The sequence below is a fragment of the Somniosus microcephalus genome, chromosome 3 (genome assembly GCF_052327205.1).
Source record: "Somniosus microcephalus isolate GS21.2 chromosome 3, FLI_Smic_1.0, whole genome shotgun sequence".
NCBI classification, from domain to species: Eukaryota; Metazoa; Chordata; class Chondrichthyes; order Squaliformes; family Somniosidae; genus Somniosus; species Somniosus microcephalus.
Window position 1 is genome coordinate 212,824,050 of NC_140989.1, and position 14,623 is coordinate 212,838,672.

A 14,623-nucleotide genomic window follows, 5' to 3' on the forward strand; every position below is an offset into this window, starting at 1 on the left:
GCGGTGAGGTTAATGGGTAATTAATGCGCAAATTCTGCAATTTCTTGACACTCACAGGGAGGTTGAGGGTGCACCTTGTGGGGATTCATAATTAACAGGGTGTCTCTTTCCCTCGCCACAATTTGCTGGCCGATTTACACATTAAGAGTGGTGAGCGCCATTAAGCCATTTTGGCAGCCAAATCTGGTCCATTGTCGTTTATGTGATGACTGGAAAAACCCAACCACGTACTAATGTATGTAGGAGAGTTTTTGAAAAATTTTTGGGGAGAAAATTTGAAAATTCCCAAGGATCGCCCTTATTTTATTTCTAACATTTCCTTCAGAAATTAATTCTCAGCTGCAACGCGGAAAAAAACTTTTACAATAAAGGAGGAACAAAAAGAAACAAGATGAAAATGTCTTTAATGTAACAGAAAATAGCCGAGGCTTAATCTCTTCTCCCCATCCCTCATAAACGTCTCCAATTCTCTCTCCTTCTTCATCTGTGGTTCCAATGATTCTCTCTTAGGCTTCTTGAGCTGCAGCTTGCTACGCTTTTGATCAAGACTCGCTTTGTTCTTTTTCATCTATGCTGTCTTTTCGTCTCTTCCCTTCTTTCTGCGATGCTGACTGCTTGCTATCCAATGCACTTCTCCCAAACACAAGCATAATTAGGGATATAACACCATGAACAGAGCACACAAATACCTGACTGTTAGCAAGAGATGTATTGGTGACATGGTCCAAAAAAGGAGGGGGCGGGTCCAGGGGTGAGACGGGGCGGTCCGGGGGGGGGGGGGGGGGGGAAGAGGAGAGAAAGAGGGGGCGGGTCCAGGGGTGAGACGGGGCGGTCCGGGGGGGGGGGTGGGGGGGAGAGGAGAGAAAGAGGGGGCGGGTCCAGGGGTGAGACGGGGCGGTCCGGGGGGGGGGGGGGGAGAGGAGAGAAAGAGGGGGCGGGTCCAGGGGTGAGACGGGGCGGTCCGGGGGGGGGGGGGGGGGGGAAGAGGAGAGAAAGAGGGGGCGGGTCCAGGGGTGAGACGGGGCGGTCCGGGGGTGAGACGGGGCGGTCCGGGGGGGGGGGTGGGGGGGAGAGGAGAGAAAGAGGGGGCGGGTCCAGGGGGGGGTGGGGAGAGGGGAAGAGGGGGGGGGAGGGGAAGAGGGGGCGGGCCCAGGGGGGAGACGGGGCAGGTCCGGGGGAAGAGGGGGCGGGTCTGGGGGAGGGAAGAGGGGGTGGGTCCAGGGGGGGGGAGGAGGAAGAGTGGGCAGGTTCAGGGGGGAGGGGGAAGAGGGGGCGGGCCTCTCGGGGGGAAAGAGGGGGCGGGCCTCTCGGGGGGGAAAGAGGGGGCGGGCCTCTGGGGGGAAAGAGGGGGCGGGCCTCTGGGGGGGAAAGAGGGGGCGGGCCTCTGGGGGGGAAAGAGGGGGCGGGCCTCTGGGGGGGGAAAGAGGGGGCGGGCCGGGGGGGGAAAGAGGGGGCGGGCCTCCGGGGGCAGAGGGGGCGGGCCTCCGGGGGGGAAAGGGGCGGGCCTCCGGGGGGGAAAGGGGCGGGTCTCTGGGGGGGAAAGGGGCGGGTCTCCGGGGGGGAAAGGGGCGGGTCGCTGGGGGGGAAAGGGGCGGGTCTCCGGGGGGGGGAAAGGGGCGGGTCTCCGGGGGGGAAAGGGGCGGGTCTCCGGGGGGGAAAGGGGCGGGTCTCCGGGGGGGAAAGGGGCGGGTCTCCGGGGGGGAAAGGGGCGGGTCTCCGGGGGGGAAAGGGACGGGTCTCCGGGGGGGAAAGGGGCGGGTCTAGAGGGAAAGCGGTGTCTATGGGGAAGAGGCGGGGTCTATGGGGGAAGGGGCGGAGTCTATGGGGAAGGGACGGGTCTATGGGGAAAGGGGCAGGTCTATGGGGAAAGGGGCGTGTATATGGGGAAACGGGCGGGGTCTATAGGGGAAGGGGGCGCTCTGAGGCGAGTTATTGAAACATGACATTTAAGTTTACCATCAGCAGGATATTGAAGTGGTTTCACTTACCCATGGCCCTGGTTTGAAATGGAGTATCTGCCACTTACTGTAGCTGCACTTCCTGCATTTGGAGTTACATGGAAAGAGCAAAGTATCGTGGTTAAAACAACTTTCATAAAACAGTTTATGCTGCCAGTATTTTGGGAAGATACCTTGGAGGGGGTGCAGCGCAGATTCACCAGAATAATACCGAGGCTAAAAGGGTAAAATTATGAGGATAGCTTGCATAGACTAGGTTTGTATTGAGTATAAAAGATTGAGGTGTGATCTAATTGAGGTGTTTAAGATGATTAAAGGATTTGACAGTGTAGATATAGAGAAACTATTTCCAGAACAAGGAGGCATAGCCTTAATATTACAACTAGGCCATTCAGGGGTGATGTCAGGAAGCACTTCTTCACACAAAAGGTAATGGAAATTTGGAACTCTCTCCTGCCAAAAAGCTGCTGAGGCTGGGGGATAATTGGAGCTTTCAAAACTGAGATTGATCGATCTTTGTTAGGCAAGGCTATCAAGGGTTTCGGAACCAAGTCGGATTAATAGAGTTGAGGTACGGATGGGCCATGATCTAATTGAATGGTGGAACAGGCTCGAGGGGCTGAATGGCCTCCTCCTGCTCCTATCCCCGATAGTTTGGGCAGCGACAGCTCGCACGGCTGCCTCAGGGAAGACAGCTAGTTCGACATCTGGTTGGCATCTTGTTGACGAGTAAAACACGTCATAGGCTGCAGCAACCCCAGGTTAGTTGGGGGCTGGGGTGCAATCAGGTGAGGACCGGACTGGGCTTGGTGGTGATGCCCTTTATGGTGGAAGAGCCTTGCTGTGTAGGCTCACGCTTGAAGAATGTTACCAGAGGATGGCAGTCACATCTGGAACTGAACCCTTACGGGTGCCAACGTCAAGAGAGATGTGGGGGGTGGTGGAGGGGAAATAGACATGGGGGGAGGGGGAAAAGTCATGGGGTGGAGAATGATCGTAATGAAGATTGGGTTGTGGAATCCTCATATTTTAGAATTGCTGCTTCGAGGTAGTCTAGGAGCAGTCTTTTTTATTCATTCATGGGAAGTGGGCGTCACTGGCATGGCCAGCATTTATTGCCCATCCGCCTTCTTCAACTGCTGCAGTCCGTGTAGTGAAGGCACTCCTTTGTAGCGATTTGGTACAACTGAGTGGCTCGCTCGGCCATTTCGGAGGGCAGTTAAGAGTCAACCACATTGCTGTGGGTCTGGAGTCACATATAGGCCAGACCAGGTAAGGACGGCAGATTTCCTTCCCTAAAGGACATTAGTGAATCAGATGGGTTTTTACGACAATCTGGTAGTTTCATGGTCACCATTACTGATAATAGTTTTTTTTTAAATTCCAGATTTATTTAACTAAATTAATTTAAATTCCCCAGTTGCCGTGGTGGGATTTGAACTCAAGTCTCCGGATCATTAGTTCGGCCCTCTGGATTACTGGTCTAGGTATTAGTCATGGCGATGTTAGCGGACAAGTTCTATACTGGTTCGAATGGTGTTCCTCATCTAACAGAGGGTTAATATAAGCAGGTCGCTTCTTCAGCAAAATACCAGTCAGATGGGTGTCATCAGAACATTGCTAATCCCCAGGCTCTTCTGTATGTGGGGCGGGGATATAGGACCTGATCGCGGGCCCACTCTCCCCATTCACCATCTCACGGGGAATTCTCTTCACAGTGTCTGCCCACAGGCTGCCTCCAACCTGCACGTTAACACAGTAACACGAGGTGACTGACGTGAACTGGAGCAATACCACAGCACACACCTCCCCTACAATAGTGTAGCTGTTCAGTTACTGGACTAGTAATCCAGAGGCCTAGATTTATAATCCAGCAAAGGTAATATCAAATCCCACCAATGGCAGTTTGAGAATTGCAATTCAGTTTTAATAGTAATTAGTTTTGGAGATTTAATAAGATCTTCGCAGGTCATTGCTTGGAAGGACCTAGTGGCATGAAAATCCAAGGCAGCGGTCAACTTGACAAGCACTGCCGTAGCAATCCCTGTCCTGGAAATATTTCTGACTGCGGGAGATTGTACAAGGGTAGCGGTTATGTTACTCAACAAGTAATCCAGAGAACATGAGTTCTAATCCCACTGTGGGAGTTTGAGAATTGGGATTCAGTTTTCAAAAATCTGGTGTCAGTAAAAGTGACTGTGAGGCTGTCAGGTTCTTGTAAACACAACCGGTTCATAATGTTTTACAGGGAAGGGAAACTGCTGTGGTTGACTATTAGCTGCCCTCTCAAGTGGAGTCTCAAACAGAGAGCAACTAGTGACGGGCAATAAATGCTGGCCTTGCCAGTGACACCCACATCCAGAGAATGAAGAAAATCAGCTTCCTTTACCACTTCTCTTCCCCTCCTGTACTCCCGAGACCTCAGCTGGGGCAGATCTGCAGTTCCTGTAACAGCCCCGATGTACTCACACTTTCCAGCTCATCACAGTTTGCTCCCCATCCTCCTGCAGATGACTCTCGTTAAGCCACCAGAGGTCTGAGCCATTAGGTCGTGGGTTCAAGCCCCACTCCAAAGACTTGAGCATGTAATCCAGGCTGACGCTCCCAGTGTAGTACCGAGGCGGTGCTGCACTGTCGGAGGTGCCAGCTTTCGGATGAGACGTTAAACCGAGAGACACTGACAGAAACAGAGAGACACACATGGACAGAAACACAGAGATAGACACTGACAGAAACACAGAGAGACACTGCCAGAAACACACAGACGCTGACAGAAACACAGAGATAGACACTGACAGAAACACAGAGACACTGCCTGAAACACAGAGATAGACACTGACAGAAACACAGAGAGACACTGCCAGAAACACAGAGAGACACACGGACAGAAACACAAAGAGAGACACTGACAGAAAGAGAGAGAGAGACTGACAGAAACACACAGAAACACAGAGAGACACTGACAGAAACAGAGAGAGAGAGACACTGACAGAAACAGAGAGAGAGAGACACTGACAGAAACACAGAGCGAGACACTGACAGAAACACAGAGAGACACTGACAGAACCACAGAGAGAGACACTGACAGAAACACAGAGGGAGACACTGGCAGGAACACAGAGAGACACTGACAGAACCACAGAGAGACACTGACAGAAACAGAGAGACACTGACAGAAACACAGAGAGAAACTGACAGAAACACAGAGAGAGACACTGACAGAGACACAGAGACACTGACAGAAACAGAGAGAGAGACTGACAGAAACACAGAGAGACACTGATAGAAACACAGAGAGACACTGACAGAAACACAGAGAGAGACACTGACAGAAACAGAGAGACACTGACAGAAACAGAGAGACACTGACAGAAACAGAGAGAGAGACATTGACAGAAACACAGAGAGACTGACAGAAACACAGAGAGACACTGACAGAAACACAGACTGAGACACTGACAGAAACAGAGAGACACTGACAGAAACACAGAGACACTGACAGAAACACAGCGAGACACTGACAGAAACACAGAGGGAGACACTGACAGAAACACAGAGCGAGACACTGACAGAAACAGAGAGCGAGACACTGACAGAAACAGAGAGACACTGACAGAAACAGAGAGACACTGACAGAAACAGAGAGACATTGACAGAAACACAGAGAGACTGACAGAAACACAGAGAGACTGACAGAAACACAGAGAGACACTGACAGAAACACAGACTGAGACACTGACAGAAACAGAGAGACACTGACAGAAACACAGAGACACTGACAGAAACACAGCGAGACACTGACAGAAACACAGAGAGACTGACAGAAGCACACAGACGCATAGACAGAAACAGAGAGAGAGACACTGACAGAAACAGAGAGAGAGAGACACTGACAGAAACACAGAGACACTGACAGAAACACAGAGAGAGACACTGACAGAAACACAGAGGGAGACACTGACAGAAACACAGAGCGAGACACTGACAGAAACAGAGAGCGAGACACTGACAGGAACACAGAGAGACACTGACAGGAACACAGAGAGACACTGACAGGAACACAGAGAGACACTGACAAGAACACAGAGAGAAACTGACAGAAACACAGAGAGAGACACTGACAGAAACAGAGAGAGAGACACTGACAGAAACAGAGAGAGAGACACTGACAGAAACAGAGAGAGAGACACTGACAGAAACACAGAGACACTGACAGAAACACAGAGAGAGACACTGACAGAAACACAGAGGGAGACACTGACAGAAACACAGAGCGAGACACTGACAGAAACAGAGAGCGAGACACTGACAGGAACGCAGAGAGACACTGACAGGAACACAGAGAGACACTGACAGGAACACAGAGAGAAACTGACAGAAACACAGAGAGAGACACTGACAGAAACAGAGAGAGAGACACTGACAGAAACAGAGAGAGAGACACTGACAGAAACAGAGAGAGAGACACTGACAGAAACAGAGAGAGAGCCACTGACAGAAACAGAGAGAGACAATGACAGAAACACAGAGAGAGGCACTGACAGAAACACAGAAACACTGACAGAAACAGAGAGAGACACTGACAGAAACACAGAGAGAGACACTGACAGAAACACAGAGACACTGACAGAAACACAGAGAGACACTCTGTGGGCAGCACGGTGGCACAGTGGTTAGCACTGTTGCCTCACAGCGCCAGGGACCCGGGTTCGAATCCGGCCTCGGGTGACTGTCTGTGTGGAGTTTGCACATTCCAATTCCAATTCCAATTCAAATGCTTTATTGGCATGAAAGTTTACAGAGAACCATATTGCCAAAGCTTACATAGCAAAAAGGTACAGTTTTCCAACATTCTGTAGGTGTCAATCGATTTGACATTTGTTGGGTACATACAATATTACTTTTAAACAATATTAATTTTAAACAGTCTTTGTACTTCATTTGGTACGTTCAATATTAATTTTAAACAGTCTTAATTTTAAACAGTCCTCAGGTTGTGACATGTTGTTACATATTTGGCCCCAAGGTATGGTCTGTCTCCTTCTCCTAGGACTAATCTCAATTTTGACAGGTCATCCAATTCCTTGAAATCTGGGGTTGTTTGGCTTAGCTTGTTGAATAATATGTTTCTTGATGTGTTGAATTTTTCGCATTTTAGGAGGAAATGCATCTCTGTTTCAACCTCGCCAGCCAGACATTGATCGCATATTCTATTCTCTCTAGGCTGCCAGGATTTCTTGTATCTGCCTTTTTCAATTTCCAGTTGGTGGTCGCTTAGTCTGTACCTGGTGAGGGTCTGTCTCTGTTTCGTGTCTCTGATGGTCGTGAGGTAGTCTGCCAGTTTATATTCTCTTTTTAGGGCCCGGTAACATTCTAATCTGCTTTGGCTTTCGGTTATTTTGTTCCAATGTTCCAGGTAGGTTTCTTTGCATTTTTTAATGATTTGGTTCACTCGGATTGGTGTTTGGACGGCTGTGTTGGTCTGGGGCTGGTCAGGGTGCGGCTGAGTACTTAGTTTCAGTAGCAGCTGACTCAGGGGACTCTTTTCTGGGTTTAGCTCTTGGGTCTGAAAGGCTTTGAAATGAAGGGTGTCTGGGGAGCTAGATTTGAGGTGATTTAGGAAGTTTAGTGCTCGTTTTTGGATGTTTATTATCAGTGGGTATCTGCCTAGTTCGGCTCTGCATGCATTTGTTGGCGTTTTTCTTTGGGTGCGAAGGATGCTTCGGCAGAATTCTGCATGTAGGGCTTCTATTGTGTGTTTTTCCCATTTAGTGTAGCTTTGGTGATTTAGCGGGCCCCATACTTCACTACCGTACAGTGCAATGGGCAGGATTATGCTGTCAAATATTTTGAGCCAGATTTTGATTGGGATTTGGATGTTGTAGAATTTTCTTTTTATTGCATATAGGGCTCTTCGGGCTTTTTCTTTTAGTGCATTCACTGCTATGCTGAAGCTCCCTGATGCTGTAATAGTTAGACCAAGGTAGGTGTAGCTCATAGTGTGTCCTATAGTGGTATCACTGAGGGTAAACTGGTATTTGTTTTCCTGACATCTGGGCCTTTTTTGAAAAATCATGATGTTGGTTTTCTTTAGATTTACTGTTAGAGCCCAATTTTGGCAGTATTTGTCGAGTAGGTCTAGTTGTTGCTGTAATTCCTGTTCTGTGGGAGACAGCAGAACCAGGTCGTCCGCATAGAACAGGGATTTCACTTCTCCATCCAGGAGACGGAGACCTGGTGACTCGCTTTGCTCCAGCATGTCTGCTAATTCATTTCTGTATATGTTGAACAGGGTCGGGCTCAAATTGCAGCCCTGCCGGACGCCTCTTCTCTGGGTGAAGAAATCGGTGCGTTTGTCTCCAATTTTGACCCCGCATTTGTTTTTCAGATACATTGATTTAATAAGGTCATAGACTTTGCCCCCTATTCCACACTGAAGAAGTTTATAATAGAGCCCTTCGTGCCATATAGAGTCAAAGGCTTTCTTGAAGTCGATGAAACAGGTGAATATTTTCCCATTTTTTGTTTGGTGTATATGTTTTTCAATGAGGGTGTGAAGGGTATAGATATGGTCGGCGGTGCGGTGTTTTGGAAGAAAGCCTATTTGGTTTTTTCTGAGGATATTATGTTTGTTAAGAAAATCAAGTAATCTACTATTTAGAATACTGCAGAATAACTTCCCTAGACAACTGTTGACACAGATGCCGCGGTAGTTATTTGGGTCTGATTTGTTTCCACTTTTATATATGGGGGAGATTAGTCCTTGGCACCAGATATCGGGAAAACAGCCTGAACGTAATATGATGTTGAATAATTTGAGTACCGCACCCTGCATCTCCATATTGCTGAACTTGAGCATTTCATTTTTGATGTTGTCTGGGCCACAGGCTTTCTTTAGGTGGAGAGATTTTGTTTTTGTGGCCAGTTCTTTCCATGTGATTGGGGAGTCTAGAGGGTTTTGGTTGTCTTTAATTGTTGCTTCTAATGTGTGGAGTTTTTCTGTGACCTGATGTTGACTTGGGTTTGTTTCGTTTATTGGGATGTCTTTGTAGAGGTTTTCAAAATGTGTTCTCCAGATGTCGCCATCTTGGATTGGTAATGCTTGCAATTGTGTTGTACTCAGGTTATTCCACATTTCCCAGAATTGTTTTGGATTGGTGGAGTTTTCAATTTCTTCGAGTATTTTGTGGGTATAGTTTTGTGTTTTGTTCCTAATGGTGTGTTTATGTCTTTTGAGGGTTTCATTGTATCTAGTACGTAGGGCGGATTGTTTGGTTGCCGATGCTTTTGGTTTGATATTTTTCTCAGGTCTTTTCTGGCATTTTTGCATTCGTGGTCAAACCATTTCTTATTTTTATTTTGTCTTTTGTGACGCTTCCTCTTCTGTTTCACGAGGTCGGCTTTTACAGCTGCCTCATGGAAGGTCATATTTATATCCTCTATGGCCATGTTTACACCATCTCTGGTGATCTCGTATGGGTTTTCTTTAAATTTTGATATTTTACTTGTGAGATCAGGTGACTTTAGTGCTGTGATGAATTTTTCTCCACTGTCTGGGGCCCATCTGCATGTCTGGTTTATTTTATGGAGCTTACTGGGTTCTTTTTTTGTGTCTGTAGTTTGGGCAGAAAGTTTAAGGTACATATTTATTTGGTTATGGTCTGAGAGGGGGGATTGCTGCCTGACAGTGAATCAGTTGATATCGCAGGGGTCCAGGTCAGTGATTGTATAGTCCACCACACTAGACCCAAGAGTTGAGGAGTATGTGAGTCTCCCTAGGGAGTCCCCTCTGAACCTACCGTTAACTATGTACAGGCCTAAGGCTCGGCAGAGTTTCACTACCTCTCTGCAGTCTCTCTCTGCTTCTGTCAGTTTCTCTCCGTGTTCCTGTCAGTGTCTCTCTCTCTGTTTCTGTCAGTGTCTCTCTCTGTTTCTGTCACTGTCTCTCTCTGTTTCTGTCAGTGTCTCTCCCTGTTTCTGTCAGTGTCTCTGTGTTTCTGTCAGTGTCTCTCTGTGTTTCTGTCAGTGTCTCTCTGTGTTTCTGTCAGTGTCTCTCTGTGTTTCTGTCAGTGTCTCTCTGTGTTTCTGTCAGTGTCTCTCCGTGTTTCTGTCAGTGTCTCTCCGTGTTTCTGTCAGTGTCTCTCTCTGTTTCTGTCAGTGTCTCTCTCTGTTTCTGTCAGTGTCTCTCTCTGTTTCTGTCAGTGTCTCTCTCTGTTTCTGTCAGTGTCTCTCTCTGTTTCTGTCAGTGTCTCTCCGTGTTTCTGTCAGTGTCTCTGTGTTTCTGTCAGTGTCTCTCTGTGTTTCTGTCAGTGTCTCTCTGTGTTTCTGTCAGTGTCTCTCTGTGTTTCTGTCAGTGTCTCTCTGTGTTTCTGTCAGTGTCTCTGTGTTTCTGTCAGTGTCTCTCTGTGTTTCTGTCAGTGTCTCTCTGTGTTTCTGTCAGTGTCTCTCTGTGTTTCTGTCAGTGTCTCTCTGTGTTTCTGTCAGTGTCTCTCTGTGTTTCTGTCAGTGTCTCTCTGTGTTTCTGTCAGTGTCTCTCTGTGTTTCTGTCAGTGTCTCTCTCTGTTTCTGTCAGTGTCTCTCTCTGTTTCTGTCAGTGTCTCTCTCTGTTTCTGTCAGTGTCTCTCTCTGTGTTTCTGTCAGTGTCTCTCCGTGTTTCTGTCAGTGTCTCTCATTGTGTTTCTCTCACTCGCTCTCCTTCTGTGTTTCTGTCAGTGTCTCTCTGGGTTTCTGTCATTCTCTCTGTTGGATCCGTGGTTCAGTGGATATGCTGTTATTAAGTAATGACACGGATGCTGTACATCTATACATATAAAAGGATACTTCTGTCTGTCATTCCGTCTGTCTGTCTGTCTTGAATTAACTCGAAAGTTATAGAGCGTACGTACATGTGCGTTACATCGAAAGAAAGCTGACGATTCCAGAACCATCCTAAGTGTATTTATGTTTCGGCCGGACAAAAATTGTTCGCGCGTTATGCAAAAAACCTTCAAAATTAAACTCATTATCTGCTAAGTAGCATTGATTGACTGACGTCAAGGTCAACCAATCCTGTGCCAGCACGATTGACCAATCCTACAGTTCAGTCGCCTGATGGTTGGCCAATCGCTGCGTCTGTGGGCGGGACTAATGCTTTTCAACTCAGTCTTCGGGCAGCCATTGCTCCACTACTTCCAGCTCAAACTCTGCTAATCCAGCTTCGAAAAAGTTAGTATCTCTTTTCAAAATTACATAACATTTACCAAAAACGTTTTATAAGTACTTTCCCTTTCATCTTTGAAGCTATTAAAAGGTAGAAATGTTGCCCGGCAGCAGATTCACACAGGGACAGACAGACAGGCCCCAAAGCCTGGGACTCGATTTAACCGCCCGGCCCAAAACAGCCCTGGCAAAGCCGGGCTTCCCCAGCTAGTTAACAATAAACAGGTCTTTACTGGAGGAGGGTAGTCTCAAGACTGGGGGTACAGAGGCATGCACAATGCTTATATACAGGCGTGGTCACTGCCGGTACTACAGTATACAGGAGCTGTTAAAGTAGTTCTGACTTAAAGGCACATACACGACAATTCCTCCCCTTTTAGATTAGTAGTACCCCTAATATTCAAATAACAATTAACATTTCAACATGTACATTAAACAACAAAAGTCCATTTATAGATTCAGTCTTTGGGGCGGCTTCCTGACCCTTTCGGGATAGCGCCTTTCCGGAGGTTCTTGTTCTTGGTGCAGAGGCAATTCTGACCCCTTTTCATCGGGTAGTTCATTGGGTTCCACTGCTACTGGGTCTCAGGTAGATTCTACCGGTATGTCGGGTTCATCCCCAGGTACTCGAGACATGGGGTTGACGCGTTCCTGTGACGCTAAGATCTGATCGACGTGGTGTCTCACAATGTTCTCCCCGACATCCACTGTGTACATTAATGGCCCCTGCCTTGGACATATCATTCCGGGTTGCCATTTCTCTGTTCGATAGTCACGGGCCAAGACTGGTTGCCCGACATTGAAGCTCCTTGTCGGCTTCTCATTGATGTGCTGGAATTGTTTGTCCTCAACATTTCTTCGCACATTTGGTCTGAGCAAGTCCAGACGAGATCTCAACCTTCGGTTAAAGAACATCATGGCTGGGGTCTGGTTGGTAACTGCATGTGTCGCGTTTCGGTAGGCTAATAAGAAATTGTCCATCTTATGCTGTAGTGGAATTTCATCGTCGCACATGGCCTTTATCGCCTTCTTAAAGGTTTGTACGAACCTCTCAGCCAATCCATTTGTGGCTGGGTGATACGGGGCCCATTCCTTCTCATAAATTTTTGGAACTCGTCGGACACAAACTGTGGTCCATTAACAGAGCAAATCTGCTCTGGCAAACCGTTTCTGGCAAATATGGTCCGTAGGACTGCAATCGTTTTCTCTGTAGTGGTTGAAGACATTTTTATCACCTCAGGCCACTTTGAATGAGCATCCACTGCTATTAAGAACATTGAGTCCATGAATGGACCAGCGAAATCAATATGCACCCGTTGCCATGGAGAGGAGGGGCACTCCCATGGGTGTAGAGGTGCATGTGGTGGTGCATTTTGGACCTTCTGGCATCCTAAGCAGCTCTTAGTTAGGTCTTCGATTTGTTGATCGATTCCCGGCCACCACACATAAGCCCTAGCAAGACTTTTCATTTTCACTCCCCCCAGATGACCTTCATGTAGCTCATTTAGCACTCTCTCCCTTAACTTGGGTGGAATCACCACTCTGGATCCACACATCACTGTCCCCTGGCATACTGACAGCTGTTCTCTTCTGGATGAGAATGCTGGCAACAGTGAGTCGCCATTAGTTGGCCATCCCCTCACCGTCAATTCATATACCCGAGACAGCGTCGGATCATTGCGGGTCTCTTTCTCTATATCCGCATTTGTTACTGGCAATCGTTCAATTATTGACGAATAAAATATCTCGATAGGGTCCACTGCTGGTGCTTCCTCCACAGTAGGCAGTGGCAGGCGCGATAGCCCATCAGCGTTCCCATGCTGTTTCATGCCTTTATATTTTATTTCATATTGATTCGCCCCTAGAAACAGGGACCATCTTTGTAACCGCTGTGCAGTCATCACTGGAACGCCCTTCTTAGGATTAAAGATGGAGACAAGTCGTTCATGGTCAGTCAGCAAGGTGAACTTCTGCCCATGCAGATAGTGGTTGAATTTTTTTACTCCCCATACTAGGCTGAGGGCCTCCCTGTCAATCTGGGTGTAGTTGCACTCGGCTGAGGTTAGTGACCGAGACGCAAAAGCTACTGGCCTCTCCAACCCGTCAGGGAATTTATGCGACAGCACCGCTCCAATACCATAGGGTGATGCATCACATGCCAAACGAATTGGTAGTGCTGGGTTGAAATGGGCCAACACCTCTTTTGATGTGATCAATTCTTTACACTTCTGGAAAGCTCGTCTACGTTCATCATCCCACTTCCATGGTACCCCTGTTTGCAGTAGGGTGTTCAGTGGGTGTAATACCGTAGACAAATTTGGTAAGAACTTGTGGTAGTAGTTTACCAGCCCGAGCAACGACCTCAGTTGTGACACATTTTCCGGTGCTGGAGCCTTGACTACTGCCTCAATCTTGTCAGGGGACTTATGTAACCCGTCTTCATCGATGATGTGGCCACAATACGAGATCTGTTTCTGGAAAAACTCGCACTTGTGGCGATTAGCTCGTAGCCCATACTCCTTTTAATCTGGTGAGCACCTTCTCCAAGTTGGCAAGGTGATCACCGTCATTTTCGCCCGTGACCAAGATGTCGTCCAAATAACAACTGGGTCCCTGGAATCCCTTGCAGGACATGATCCATCGCCCTTTGCCAGATAGCCGGAGCTGAGGCTACTCCAAACACCAGCCGGTTGTATTGATAGAGACATTTATGAGTGTTGATCGTAAGGTATTGATTCGAAGCTTCTTCTACCTCCATTTGCAAGTACGCCTGGGCTAGATCAATTTTGGTGAAGCGTTTACCTCCAGATAGCGAGGCGAAAATATCCTCAATTCGTGGAAGCGGATATTGTACCGTGTGAAGGACTGGGTTCACTGTCACCTTAAAATCCCCACAGATGTGGACCTTCTTTGGTTCCCCAGGCGTATTACTCAACGACCTCTTCATTACAGGAATGATGGGTGTAGCCCACTCGCTCCAGTCCACTTTGGACAGTACTCCTGAACGTTCCAACCCTTCCAGCTCTGCTTCAACAGCTGGTCTGATCGCATAAGGCACTGGTCAGGCCTTCAGAAACTTTGGGCTTGCATTTTCCTCTATTTTAATCATTGCTGTTATTCCTTTTAGTGTACCTAGTCCCTCCTGGAACACTTCTTTTGCATCAGTTAGCATTTTTGACAGTCGTCCAGGTATGACGTCGTCATCCTTTTTGGCCTCAACCTTCAGTGCCTGTATGGAATGCCAATCTAATTGTATCTTCCAGATCCATTCACATCCTAGCAGTGGTGGTCCTCCATCTGGCAATATATATATATCCATTTTAGGTATTTCCTGGCCTTTATATGTCACTTTCACCCTTATTTTTCCTTTGGGGTAGACGTTTTGCCCCGTATACGTCTTCAAGACAATCTCTGTAGCTTTCAAGGGCATGTGTGAAAATAGCCGCTTGTAGTCTCTTTGATTTATG

General features: G+C 47.7%; 1 protein-coding gene across 1 annotated transcript in view; it reads right to left on the reverse strand.

Moving 5' to 3' along the window:
* Positions 1–387: 387 nt before the first annotated feature.
* Positions 388–14,623, reverse strand: part of LOC147121706 (regulator of G protein signaling protein-like) — a 119,144-nt gene continuing 104,908 nt past the window's right edge. The window contains exons 5-6 of the mRNA XM_085982151.1: positions 1,989–2,040; positions 388–630 (exon numbers count right to left, since the gene is read on the reverse strand). Of these exons, the coding sequence (XP_085838277.1) occupies positions 543–630; positions 1,989–2,040 (140 nt within the window). The 3' untranslated portion in view covers positions 388–542. The remainder of the gene's footprint in view (positions 631–1,988; positions 2,041–14,623) is intronic.